The sequence below is a fragment of the Wyeomyia smithii genome, chromosome 2, assembly GCF_029784165.1.
Source record: "Wyeomyia smithii strain HCP4-BCI-WySm-NY-G18 chromosome 2, ASM2978416v1, whole genome shotgun sequence".
Lineage (NCBI taxonomy): Eukaryota > Metazoa > Arthropoda > Insecta > Diptera > Culicidae > Wyeomyia > Wyeomyia smithii.
In genome coordinates, this window is record NC_073695.1 from 96123343 (window position 1) to 96138313 (window position 14971).

At 40.0% G+C, this 14971-nt stretch overlaps 1 protein-coding gene across 4 annotated transcripts in view; it reads right to left on the minus strand.

The window, feature by feature from the left end:
- LOC129722666 (uncharacterized) overlaps nt 1-14971 on the minus strand; it is a 395463-nt gene that overhangs the window by 24264 nt on the left and 356228 nt on the right. For all 4 annotated transcript variants that reach the window (XM_055676305.1, XM_055676307.1, XM_055676304.1 and 1 more), the window contains 2 exons: nt 12531-12753; nt 2581-2676 (listed from right to left, as the gene is read on the minus strand). In XM_055676305.1, the coding sequence (XP_055532280.1) occupies nt 2581-2676; nt 12531-12753 (319 nt within the window). The remainder of the gene's footprint in view (nt 1-2580; nt 2677-12530; nt 12754-14971) is intronic.

The window sequence follows — 14971 nt, forward strand, 5'->3', positions numbered from 1 at the left end:
ACGCGGTGGAAGAAGATGCACGATCTGCTAGTGTACGAGGAGACTGGAGAACGGCTGCCCAAGACAAAAGAAGCTGGACATCTCTTATTCGTTCGGCCCTTGGTGAACGGTCCGTTAGATGAATAGTAGAGTTGAAGTATATTAGTAGAATTGATGAATAGTGGTAGTTCGGACACTTCGTGTCCCAATATCCCGGTTGTTTTCAAGTATAACAAGCTTGAAGTAACCGAAGGAAGATGCGGCTTCGGCCTGCGACAGCGTCATGCAGTAAAACTTTCAACATACCGGTGAGTAGTTTATCTTGTATTGAGAGCAATTATGCGAGAAAAAACATGCGGAATTTCAACAATGTCAGGAGTAGGAACTTTACTATGTGCAATGACAAGGACGGCAACCCGCTTACTGATGAACCAATGGTGGCAGCTTGGTGGAGGGAACACTTCCAGGCACTGCTGAATGGAACAGTATGAGAATAGACAGAGAGAGACAAGCTATGGAACCACCAACACAGACGAAGGTTAAAAAGGCTGAAAAATAAAAAAAAATGCTGGGTAGGATGGTTCTTAGGCCAAACTTCTGAAGGCGGAAACCGAGTATCTGCCAAATGAAATCTTTTTACGAATCTAGGTGGATTAACAAATGCCAAACGACTGGTTTCAAGGCCTCATTTGTCCTATCTATAAATAGGTCCATCGACTTGACTGTAGAAATTATAGAGGTATCACGTTGCTAAATTCTGCGTACAAAGTGCTTTCTCATATAACCTGTTCCTATGATTGAGATCGTTGGTGGAACCTTTTGTCGGTGAATATCAGGCTAGTTTTCTGAAGAAACGCTCCACGATGGATTGAATCTTTACAGATCCTAGAAAAAATCCGGCATATATCCTTCAAACTCAACATCTGTTTGTGGATTTGAAGGCGGCGCACGACTCAGTCAAGTGAAATAAGCTGTGGCAGATAATGCTTGAAACGAAACTGATAAAGTTGTTTTGAATGACACTGAAGAGATCAACATCATGCGGACGGACATCAGTCACTTTCACGACGTTGGATGGACTGAAGCAAGGGGACGCGCTTTCAAACCTTCTGTTCAACATTGCCTTGAAAGGTGTAGTACGAAGAGCAAAAATCGAAACGTGGAAAGAAAAGCGCACCATCATCACAAAATTTCGCATATTTCTCGACTTTGATATAATTGGATGACATCGATATAAAAACACCATGACAGGGAGATTGCGGGTTCATGTCCAGTCGGGATGCTATATATTTTTCCAAATCTGTATCATATTTCCAGTTCGCTTATTTTTCGCTTTCCCTACTGCACACATTGTCTGCTTAATGAACTTGAATGATAACGGGTAAAAGCCGTTGTTAAAAATAAAAATTAAGTTCGAAAAATCTGTAGAAAACTCCACAAAAGTTCCTTTCAATTTCAAGTATGGTGTCTTGTGCAAATTTATTTTTTATAAAATAAGCTACAATTTTGCCGAACAAAGTGAGTTTTTATACGCAAAAATGGAAAAAGAAAAATTCGCTTCTCACTGTTTAGTGGATTAATCATAAAATTGGAACTTCTATAAAATGAAGAACAATTGACGGATCAACTTTCCTGAAGACACTGTGGCTCTCAAATCTATTTGGAAACAGTGTGCCCCAAAGGCGTTCAACAGATGCTCCAGTATGTAATGTGTAAATTTTTTTGACCCACTACTGTATTTTATGTTCAAGTATAGAAGATATTGTATGTAATTTTTATGAGAATGCAAAATGCTTTTAAATGCAAAATCAAGAGAGTATCGTATTTTGTTTAACACTAGGACGAACCAGTCGAAGATTGAAAGTCTCTATAATAAAGGAAAAAAAATGTTTAACACTGAGAGAAATTGAAAAAGAGCTGCAAAATTAAAGATTTTTTTTTCAACTTTTATATTTAAAAAAATTATAACAAAATACAAACAGTGTTCGACCATTTCCATTACGTCGAAGTTTTTAATGTTAAGTGCATTCTGATGTATATTTTTGACAAATACGTCTTTGATTGCGTTCGAAATATATTTTTAACACTTTCCGTAGGATTATAATAATTTTTCCATCATCTCCTAAAGTATGCTCAAATCGCTCTTCTTTCGCATTGTGCTTTCCTTTTTTAGAAGAGAAGCAAAAAAAAAAACACATAACCGAAAAGCTTCATTCGTCATCGCGCCACCGGTGCAAAAAGGGGCGAGTATTGCATTTTATTTCAACCAGTCGCACGACACTGCGCTGTTGAAAAAAGTTTTTTTTTCAACATAATTAATCACTGTTTCATTTCATATATAATTAATTATTCAAGCGTTTAATCGAATGACAACGTGCAAATTGCATTCATTTATTAACGTTTGTTAATTACAAGTCAATCCAATCAGAAGGCACAGCGGTCATTCATAATTATTGTGGATGCATTAAAGTTTGATTCCGACTCTGCCAGTCAGTCCAACAGTCGCAAAAGTGAGATTTTTGTTTGTCAGGGCCACTCGTGCAGCCGAAATGTTTCACGGTCACAAAACTGCGTCGAAATATGAAGTATCCATTTACTTACCTGAGGAGACTCCCGACGTTAGACCGATATGTAGGCGGAGGTGAGGCCGTGCTGCGCATTCTTCCAGATTGGCGATCTCTATCCAGCAGAAGAAGCCTGTAAAGCAGAGGAAATTCACCAGATGAAATAGATGTCGGTATTTGTGGATGAAGTGTTATAAACAGTGGCAATTAAACAGCAAATGAGCATCTTCACGGAACGGTGTGTGGAAACGTTCATTATTTCGATTCAGCATTTCAAATGATAAACCCCTGGTACCTGGTAGTAACTCTAATGCAATAAATGCGTCTAACATCCAGTAGGTACGAGCAAGTGTAAACATTTTCCCCCGAGACAGAGCGTCCGTAATAGAGATAAATGTGCAAATTGTTAATCTAAATAATTAGCATGCAGCACTCAGGTGAGACTAGTCGGAAAATTATTAGTGAGGGGAGCAATATTAGGAGTATAAATGTGTTCTACAGCACAACAAACATTCCTTTACGTTTAATGTAGTTTAATGTGAAAACCCAACCTTCTTCCAGCCTAACCACGCTACTGACTAACCGCACTCGGTATTGGAGGCTGCGCGAAGTGCGGCTCCACTTTCGGGAACGTCCGCCGGTAACCGGGAGAAACAAATCACACACGTATCACTTCATATCAGCAGTGTCGTGAAAGCAACCACGTAGACAGTAGCTGGCAGAGCTGGGTATGGTCTGCATGCTAAACTTTGTCATACCGCGCCACTATCAGGTTCTGCCTTTCGGCACTCCATCAGCTATCTAACAGCTTTAGGTTCAGGACGGCAAGAGCCAGGGGCTCCTGTGTTGGAAAAGTGACTATCTCTCGGTGTATGTGTGCCAGTGTGTGTATGTATACAACTTCAAATGCAAATGCAAACTGCTCTCCAATGTACCATTTGTCTAAATCTCATTTGCGAAATTGTTTTAATTAGTAATTGAATTATTCAGACTGGTCGTGCTATTATCTGTATAATTAATTTTGAGTAATGGTGGGATAAACTGGTGTTGCAATGAAATCGCAGTGATTTCGTTTAATGTAACGGATTTGTGTGCTTGATGTGCACACTAGAGATAGAACAGTAATCAGAGAGAGGGCTAATGTTATTTACTGTATGCGGATAACACAGCATTTTCAGGTGCTTTATTTTGTTTCGGTCAAGGGTATAAAATGTGTATCGTTTTAAAATCCATTTCTATACTGCATCAGCCAAGCATATATCCTTATTACATATTTTATGAACCAAAGCCCAAAGCTCTTTTAGAAGACAAATAAGATTTTGAAAATAACCATAATTTTTTGTTTGAAAAAGCTGTTGTTTCCAGAAATGAAATTACTGGTCTAGTTACTTAGTTAAGTTATTGGAGTTATTGATTAAATTCTGTATTTTATTGGTTCCAATTTTCTGTGTTATTGCCTTTTGTTTGCCTTGTCTTATTATTCACATAAACACTCACGACATGCGTGTTCGAAAAAAATTTTCACTTATGTTTTACTATATTTTTTATAGTTTTGATTTTTTGTAATGAAGTACTCAAGAAAACAAAAAAAGATAGCTTTGCTTTTAAAAACTACTTTCAAAAACCACTATGAATGCAAAAAAAAACTGTTTTACATTATTTAGTGATAAGTTTTTCAAACTTTTAATTTTAATTCCTCTTTTGAATATTTTTTTCTGATATACTTCATATTTTAACTCTAATTCCTACTAATACCTACGGTCATGTTTTAGTAGCGCGTTATAAACCAGAAAATCAAAAAAAAAAATTAAAAAAACCCTGAGACAAACCAACTCAAACCTGTTTGGAACTAAAAAATATGCAGTTTTTGAACATTTCTAAAGCGCTTCTCTTAAAGTTTGTTCGCCGAGTGCAACTCACCCAGATTGGATGAAGTTGTTCAACAGGCAGACATATATTCAATATTTTTTTTTAAATTGTCCATTTTGATGTGGCTGAAACTTTGCATAGACGTTTCTATAGGCAAAAGATGCCATTCCGTGCTATTGGTTCAATTTTTTGGGACACGACTCATTTTTGAGAAGCTGTTGAAAAATGCTATTCTGGGAAGGTATTGATGATTACAAATATTTTTAGGACCAAAACGGTTTGTTTGATCGGTGTATCGTCCTGGGCAAAGTTGTAGATAATAATTTTGTCTTTCCGAGAAAAATATAGAGTAGTTTAGAGTAATAAAAAACCCCATAAAGAAAACTTTTGTTATTTCGTAGCCTGTGTTTTCTATCCCATAAACGTAGTGTATTATAGTAATATTGACCTGTTTTCTTTATTTTTAAACGAAAAAATCATGATATTGAGGTCAAAAGAACAAAAAAAAAAACAAAATAAAAATAATGATTTTCGGACATAAAAAAATCATTAGGGGTGAAATGGACCAGCTATTGGGGTAATATGGACAGTGTTTGGGGTAATGTCGACAGGGTAAAAATGTGACAGTGTATGTGTGTGACAGTGTGTGTGTATGACAGTGTGTGTGTATGACAGTGTGTGTGTATGACAGTGTGTGTATGACAGTATGTGTGTGTGTGTGTGTGTGTGTGTGTCTGTGTGTGTCTGTGTGTGTCTGTGTGTGTCTGTGTGAGTGTCTGTGTGTGTCTGTGTGTGTGTCTGTGTGTGTGTGTGTCTGTGTGTGTTCATCTGTGTGTGTTCATCTGTGTGTGTGTATGTGTGTCGGTGTGTGTGTCAGTGTGTGTGTCTGTGTGTGTATCAGTGTGTGTATCAGTGTGTGTGTGTCAGTGTGTGTTCCAGTGTGCGTGAAAAATGATTGTTTATTTTTGGCAAGCTTAATTCAAAAAGGATCACCCTAAGTACAAAAAAATATGGGTATAAAGTTTTTCGATAAGGAACAAGTATACCAATGTTGAGCATGACCTGAACAAAAAATAAATTTGATAACAAGGAAGGTTTAAAGGCATTTTAGGTGAATAACATTTTCTGACATTGGAAATGAGTTCAGCACCTCAAAATTGGCATTATACGTCGTTTTCAATTATTTAAGAAAAAAATTTAGGTTTTTTGCAACTTTTATTCAGAAACCCGCCACTGTGCGGGGGAATTTAAACACTTTGTGTACAAAATATTTTATGCCCGCGGCATCAGTCTGACAAAAGAATTTACTTCAAACTCACTTGACCATACCACCCTAAAAAAACTGTTCATTTTACCCCAAACAGAGTGCCTTACAAAAAAAAAAACGCAATTTCTTCCACTATTTTTTCCACTATGTTATCGTAATATTTTATCAAAATGTAGCCTATTACTAGACAAACACGGCTGCAAAGCTGATAAGACTGAAAACGTTGAAGAAGTTCTCATAAAACCTTAAATACATGAGCGTCAAACTTACAGCAATATCAACTTTTGATGTTTCCTTTGCTTACATTGGCACTGCGGTGCATCTATCACAGCAAACCATGAAATTTTTATGTTGGGTAGGGTTAAGTAGTTGAAAGAAAGAATGAAGTAGTACATGGAACCAAAAAAGTAATACTTTCCAAGATAAAGCACCTGTCCCTTTCACCCCAGGCGTCAAAATTACCCCAAACTACCCTACACTTTAAAAAAAATATTAATTTTTTGAAAAAAAGTTAGAAGAAAAATTAAAATTCATTTATCTAAAATAGCTCATTTTTTAAAAGTCTAATTTTTTTTTTTATAAAAACTACAAAAGATTACCTTAAGAATGCAATCGGTTCGATCATGGAAATTCATGATTTCGATATGTGCTTCCCATTATCATCAAGAAATACAGTCAGGTTTTATTTAACGCGGTTTTTACGCGGATTGCGACCACCTTCCAATCACGTTTTCCGTTACAGGACAAAAGTAATCATATATTCACTCATTCAGTAGGCAATAAAATAATTGAAGTGGTAGCCTTTTAAGATTAAATTTCTAGTTGTGCTCTCGTCGTGTTCGGTCGCAATTTTATTTCGATCTCGTTAATGCCGACCAGTATTCCGCCTTCAAGGTCACCGTGCATTGTATCGCGTGTGCACTGCTGCTCGTTGCCGTCGTCTATTGAAGACAAAGGAACGCATCATCGCGTTTTGCTACCGTACGCCACAGATTCCTGCGTTGTATCGCTACTGTAAGAGATCCAGTACCCGGCGCACTGCTGTTTGGCTGTATTGGTGCTGCTGTGTGGCTGGAATGGCTGCAGCTTTTGCTACCGGACTCATGTGTGAAGGACTGGATATTGGCATCGCCCATGCGCTGATTGTTGTGGAGAGCGGCTACAGGAGCTTAGTAGTTTTTTTTCTAGGTTTTCTTCTACAGAATTCTTTGCTGATTGGCATTTTGCGTGTGTGGCTCACGCGTCCAACATGGACGACGAACGCGGGGATGAAAACCCACTCGTTCCACCGCCTAGCCCTCCCGGATACAAAGTTCCAAGGGTTAAAAATGGGCGTCGGTGATTGGCTACAACGGTGGCGGAACTAGACTGACGGAAAAATAAGCGAGAATAAAAAAAATGGAGCCCCGCAGAAAGCTACCCATCGGCTTAAGCAGTATCCGGAGGGCAAAGTTGGTATAAGGGCTGTATTTTTCCGGCCGAAAGTAAAAGCATTGAACACAATACAAATCTGTAGAGATCTGGCACGGTTTACAGCCGTGACTGAAATAACCAAAGTACGCCCGAATAAGCTGCGTGTTTTTGTGTCCGACCTCAAGCAAGCAAACGAGATTGCTGCTTGTGAGCTCTTCACGCTGGAGTACCACGTGTACATTCCAGCTCGCGTAGTTGAGATCGACGGTGTGGTCAGCGAATCGAGTCTGACCGTCGAGGATCTATTGAAGGCTGGAGAAGGCATTTTCAAGGATTCCAGCCTTAAACCAGTCAAGATACTCGAATGTAAGCAATTACATTCAGTATTGCTCGACAAGGGTGTAAAAACTTACACCCCATCAGACTCGTTTCGCGTGACTTTCTCCTGGTCTGCTCTGTCGAGCTATGTGCTCGTGGAGAAGGTGCGTCTACCCGTGCGCTTGTTTGTACCGCGGGTAATGAATTGCCTAAAGTGTAAACAGTTGGGCCATACGGCCTCCCACTGTGGCAATAATGCACGTTGTGGCAAGTGCGGAGAGCAACATGCGGATGACGCCTGTAATAAGGGTGCTGAAAAGTGCCTTTATTGTGGGCAGACTCCGCATGAGCTGTCTGCATGTCCCACGTACAAACAGCGCCAAGAGAAGATCAAGCGGTCTTTGAAAGAGCGCTCTACGCGCACTTTCGCAGAAATGCTCAAAGAGGCCGCTGCCATCAAACTGGCTTCCCCGAATCTTTTTGACCATCCGATGTGTCTGATTCTGACGATTCAGTTGAGGAACCTTCTTTTGTTGAACCCGGGTAATCTAGGAAGAGGAAAAACCTTTCTTCCCCTAGGCTTCCTAGGAAAGGACAGAGAAGGTCTCTATCTCAAGTGACTGATACTAAAAAACAAAAAAGTGCTGTAGAAAATCCGAAGCAAACTCTTCCGGGATTGACAAAACTGAATTCAAGTAAGGAGTTTCCGGCACTTCTAGGAACATCAAAAACCCAACTGTTCCTTCTTTTTCGTCCAAGATTCAGCCAGAATCTGGACTGCTGAAGTTTTCAGATATTGTTGACTGGATTTTTGAAAATTTCAACATAACTGATCCTCTTAAAAGCCTTCTGCTGGCATTTCTACCAACAGTCAGAACGTTTTTAAGCAGTTGACTGCTAAATGGCCCCTCCTTGCAGCGATCGTATTCTTCGATGGCTAATTCATCGGCTGAGATGAAGGATTCTATCTCTATTTGCAGTGGAATTGTAGAAGTATCATCCCCAAACTTGATTCATTTAAAGTTTAGATTAATAAGCATAAATGTGATGCATTTTCCCTCTGTGAAACTTGGCTCACTTCAAATGTAGATCCTAACTTCCATGATTTTAATCTAATTCGCCTTTACCGAGAGAACCCTTACGGAGGAGTACTTCTAGGGATTAAGAAGTGCTATTCTTTCTATCGTATTAACTTCTCCTCGGTCCCAGGCGTCGAAGCTGTCGCATGTCAAATGACAATACAAGGTAAAGAGCTTTGTATTGCCTCAATATATATTCCTTCCAGAGCATAGGTTGGGCAACGGCTGCTCTTTGATTTAATAGAACATCTTCCCTCCCCACGTTTGATTTTGGAGGATTTTAACTCTCACGGCGTGGCTTGGGGTTCCCCTTCTAATGATAATCGTTCCTCTTTGATCTATAACCTCTGCGACGACTTTGACATGACAATATTAAACCACGGGGACATGACACGCCTTTCGAAACCTCCAGCGCGCCCCAGTGCTTTAGATTTATCTTTATGTTCAACATCGCTGCGGTTGGATTGCATATGGAAGGTAGTCTTTGATCCCCACGATAGCGATCATTTGCCTATTCATATTTCAATTGATAATTGTTCAATTCGCACGCGATCAGTTGATATTCCGTATGACCTCACACGGAATATCGATTGGAATTTATTCGAGGGAATGATTTCAGAAGCTGTCGAGTCGATTCAACATCACCCACCACTTGAAGAATACAACCTCCTCGGTGGCTTGATTCTCGACGCCGCGTTACAAGCACAAACGAAGAAATATCACGGCGTGACGATCAAAGAACGGCCTCCCACTCCGTGGTGGGACAAAGAGTGCTCCGATGTCTACACAGAAAAATCTGACGCGTTTAAGGCCTTCTTTCGGGTGAAACGTAAACCAGACGACTTTAAGCGGTATTTGGAGCTAGAGACCTGGTTTATAAGCTTGGTACGAGCAAAAAACGCGGATATTGGCGTTCGTTAACGAAACGTCGAGGGAGACATCGATGAGCACTCTTTGGAACACAGCCCGAAGAATGCGAAATCGTTTAACGGTCAACCAAAGCGAGGAGTCTTCAAGCCGGTGGATATTTGATTTTGACAGGAAAGTATTTCGGACTCTGTTCCTGTGCAAAACTTTGTTCGCGATACGTCTCCGGGCCACGACACGATAGAATCACCTTTTACGATGGCAGAATTTTCAATTGCCCTCCTGTCCTGTAAAAATAACCCACCTGGGTTAGATAGAATCAAATTCAACTTGTTGAAGAATCTACCCGGCACTGCCAAGAGGCGCTTATTGAATCTATTCAATAAGTTCCTGGAGCAGTATATTGTACCACAGGATTGGAGGCAAGTTAAGGTGATCGCCGTCCAAAAACCGGGAAAACCAGCTTCTGATCACAACTCTTATAGGCCGATTGCAATGCTATCCTGTATCCGGAAATTGATGGAGAACATGATACTCCGTCGTTTAGACCATTGGGTCGAATCAAGTGGTCTACTATCAGGATTTCCGCCGTGCCAAAGGAACGAATGATTGTCTTGCGTTGCTTTCTACAGATATTCAGCTAGCATATGCTCGCAAAGAACAAATGGCATCTGTGTTCTTGGACATTAAGGGGGCTTTTGATTCCGTTTCTATTGACATTCTTTCGGGCAAACTTCACCGACAAGGATTTTCACCAATTTTAAACAACTTTTTGCATAACTTGTTGTCCGAAAAGCATATGTATTTTACGCATGGTGATTTGGCAACATTTTGTCTTAGTTACATGGGTCTTCCCCAGGGCTCATGCTTGAGCCCCTTCTTTACAATTTTTATGTGAATGACATTGACGCATGTCTGGCAAATTTATGCACGATAAGACTTGCAGACAACAGCGTGGTTTCTGTTACAGGAGCTGTTGATTTGCAAGGACCATTGCAAGATACCTTGGACAATTTGTCTGCTTGGGCTTTAACTTTGTCCGTTATGTACTAAATTGTAAAAATCACAAAACTTAATTAGGTACCACAGAAACTACACAACCGATCTGAACATAGTTGGATTCAATGGACCAAATAAACTAGTCTTTAAAACCATCATAATGTTTAAAAGTTATGGAAAGGCAAGTAGCTCGGAGACTGTTTAAAATTATCAGATAATAACCAGATTAGGCAGAATTTGGCCATTTTAGGAAGTATTCCGGCAACCAGTAAAGTAGTCAGGGAGACTGCGGGTTCAAGTCCCGTCCGGATGCGGTATGTTTCTCTAAATCTGTATCATATCTTCAGTTCGCCTGTTTTTTTCCCGGCTGCACACACTGTCTACCTTTAATGAACTTGAATGTTATCGGGTAAAAGCCGTTGTTAAAGATAGAAATTAATTCGAAAAAAATTAGCCCTACGGAGCACCTTCCGTTGTTGTGTTGCACTCGTAGGCATGACTCAGACTGGCTCTCGATCACATAGGTCTATAAGAGTTATCAGCGTCAGCTGACTCTCCTGTGTGTGATGAGACATTTCTTTCAGTCGCATAACCAACGCCTGCACAGCAGTGTGTGTAGTTAGGGGTGAATAGAATAAGTCGGCAGTGTATTTTTCGCGTGATGTATTTGAAACATATTTATTTCATGGTATTTGCATGTGTAAGTGTTAATGTATGCTCATATGTGTGTGAATGTTAGGTTTTGAATGTTCGTGATAGTTGTGCTATTGGCTACCAGAAATTCGTTATTTAAAGTGGAAAATAAATCCAGTAGAAATTTTCAAGGAGTATTTTTTTAAATGAGAGTGTTGTGTAATTCTTTTTGAATAAATAATAAGTTCGAATGAAAAAGGCTGGCTCTCACCACTAGGTGGATCAATTTTGGTTTTTGGTTCAAATCGTTTATCCAGCGTGTCAAGTTGATTTCCAAACTCGAACTCTTCAATATTCGCTAACCTCTGACGAAGGACTACGTTACATTAATAGGGTGGCATACTGTAGAAAGTGTAACAAAAACGTTCCCTCTTCAAATGCGTATTATGTTACTAACACTAAACGAACATTGAACGCTTATGATCTTATCGAAAGAGGCACGTTGCCCAAAACTATTGGTAGAAAAATAGGTATATCTTTTCAGTATCAAACTAGTGAAAAAATAAACTAAAAATTAAATAAAAAATAGTGGCGTTATCCAATCACGAGCCCACTTTTTGGTCGCATTCTGAAGTGGTAACAGATGTTATAATATGTATCATTTTCATATGCTTATAATCTTGCTACCACAGAACGGATCATTAGGCGTCGTACACAAATTACGTAACCATGATGGGGGGGAGAAGGGGGGTTGAGTCAGCGTTACTTATTGTTACGTAGGGTGGAGGGGGGTAGTAGACGCAGTTACGTAACCGTAATGTTTGCTCGAAATTTAACATTTCGGGGGGAGGGGGGGGGGGTTCAGGCTGATTAGCGTTACGTAATTTTGGGTGGGGGAGTCATGTCGAATGTTACCTATCGTTACATAGGGGATTTTTTAATTCACAATGTTTTGGCAAAGCGTGATAGAATCGAAATGATCACCGTGTTAAAATCTAGTCTGATTTTGGCGAATGGTGAGATAAATTTCCAGTAATAAAGCTCGAGAAACCATTGCATATAAATTTACTCCCAATCTAGGATATAAAGAGATTTTCCAATTTAGGTTATAAAGAGAAAGAGAAAGTGTTAGAAAATCAGATCAGGATTGTTTGCAATTTCATTTTCGTTCATAGGTCGATAAAATCCATCCGTAAAAAAAATATAATTCTGAAACCCACGATAAACACTTTCTGCTCTAACTTTGATTTTGTTTATGAGTTGAAAATTTTCAAAATAGTGGATGTACTAGTAAGTTAGGAATACTACTTTAGAGAGATCTCCGGAACAATTATCACTCCAGATACAAAAATGTGGATAAAATAAAATAAATTTTCGTCTGTTATATTTTCACAGAATCAAGTGGGAGTAAATCCGCACTTGATGCATTTGACGTTTATAGCTGTTAACGATTTTTTTTCTCAAAAACACCTTCTTGAAAGCGATTAATATACATCATACAAATGATTCATTTCGTTATCCTAAAGTTCGCTAAATACTCACCTTAATCTGTACTCCTGCATGCTAGCCTGGTAGGAAGGTGGTGGCGGTCGATGTTGGAACTCCGGATATAGCAACCCATGCGGTGTGCTGCCCCCCCGCCCACAGGGTCGTCGCGAACAGCGGCCCAAATCCACAGTCGAACCTAGTCCGAGGCAGGGTGGCGCCCCGGGAGCCGTCATCCGCCAGGCTGCTCCACTGACGGTCACCAGGATCACTCCAACACCTGAGGGAGAAACAAAAAGCGCAACAAAGTTTACAACAATTAGTTCAGTACAGGCTGCTTCCGGGCTTATGCTCTCTCCGTTGCGGCGAAAGCAACGGAATCGAACGCGCTCCGCCTAATCTAATCCAGATTAATGAATGCACGGGTGAAATTAAATAATGAGGCAAATTGAACGAACGGGAGAACTTAAACGAATTATAAGATAAAACGACTTTATATAGTCGAACAGGGACAGCGCCGAGATGGATAGAATGGATGGAAAGTTTTTAGCGGTGTGCTGTCGGGGTAGCGTTGGGAGATGGAAGAAGTAGAGCTCTGGCACCCAGCGAAGAAGTTTTTTAATTAAGATGTTAATTTACGCTTTCTTCCTGGTGCAATTTTTCATGTTCAGTGCGAGAGATAGTGTCATCGAACTGGCAGCAATAAACTTGAGCACGAACAAAAACGACACAGAATCTGACACGAAAGAAAAATACGGTCCTGGATTACGATGCAATTGATTCGTGATTCGTTTTCAACGAATGAAGTCATTTATTGGCTTCTTTATTCTGTTTCAACATTTACATTGGATTTTACACTTCTCATTAAAGGATTTGGTAAACTGCGGATTTACTTTAGGCAAGTAATTCATGAAGCCATCATTTATTCAAAAGCATGAAGCTGGACCAAAGTCTGATTCAACTTCTAAAATCAATAAAAGCCGGTCTTCCTTCGAGTCCTCATTCTGTCTTTAAAGCGGAATATGGAGCAAAAAGTTTGCTTTTGTGCTTCTTTCGGCTTTGCACTCGAAGTTAATGGGAACCGAGTGGAAACTTTCCAAAAGCGGAAAGTTTATTAATAAATAATAAAGTAAACAGATACACCGACCAGATTATGTTTTGAGCGAAATGCTGTATGGTAAAATATTAAAGCACACTCGAAGCGATCGAGGCAATCAAGTAGTAAGTTTAAAATATCAGTTAGTCAGACTGCCAAACAAATAAAAACTCAACACTTTACTCCGGCATTGCGTTGAGCGGATCCGTGGGAAAGTTCTACGCAGCGGTCGAAGCCTTCCCGGCTGGTCATTGAGGGCAACGATTTTAAGCGCCCCACATACGAGACTCACATGCTGCAGGATAGGTTGACTGCTTTCAGGTGTATCGCCTGGCCGCCGTCTGTAAAGTGCATTTTTCCCACTCGATATGATCGATTTATTAGTGGCAGCAGCGTGTGAAAAATCATTCCACCGCAATGCTGTCGCCCTGAAAAAGGAGCGTGGGCTGATGAAATCATCAACTTGATTGCCCATAAAAGTGCGATTCCCGCCAGCGATTCTGCCATCAGCGCCATCAGAGTGCAGCAGTGGCTGTGACGATCGGACAGCAACGCAACGTGGTATGAATCCGTGCAAATTGTTTATGGCGTGCAGTCGGGAGAAATGCAAATGAGATTGTTTATTGGAACCGCGAACAAGTATGACGAGATTCTAGGTTATAATTTATGAACCGGGATTGAGTCACACCTTGTCAAACTGGAACTGGAACTGCTGATGTTAGCACAGCAGTATTTATCATGTCAGGTTAACTCAGTGTTCGAATCACTTCAAGTTAACATTTTTAGAGCAAAATTGTATTATGGTGCAGGAGTGGTTCTACCAAACTTCCGCTCACAGAAAAAACGCACTTTTGATCAGAAAGCAAAACTATTGTGCTTAATAACAATCGATTAAAAAGTAAACATTGGATGCAATTTGCCAATAAAAATTTATTTTAATAAATCTATTGCAATTGAGTCACTTTAATTAAAAGTTACGGTAGAATAAATTTAGTGAGTACAAGTTTCCATTAGACCATTCGTTCATTACAAGGACTAACCCCGTTGTCAGTTCAGCTACTTGAAAATGATACATGAAACTTACAATAATAATACGAGCTGCGTGTCACTTCCAATGCCCCGCCGCAATCCAATATTGCAATTACCCGCCAAAACATCATTATTTATTGCACTTCGAATGATAAACTTGCATCCCGGAAGCTATTTGTTTTCTGCTGCAACCGATTAGAAATTTATGCAGCAATAAATGACCTCCGATGAAACGTTCCGCATCGGCCCAAACGGGTTCCCTTTCCCTTCGTAGGCCACAAACTGCATAAACCCAAATGCAATCTGTTGCAGTTTGGTGATTCTGCAGGACAATTAAACGAGCCGAATCGGGTGTCCCGCTTTACGGTCATCG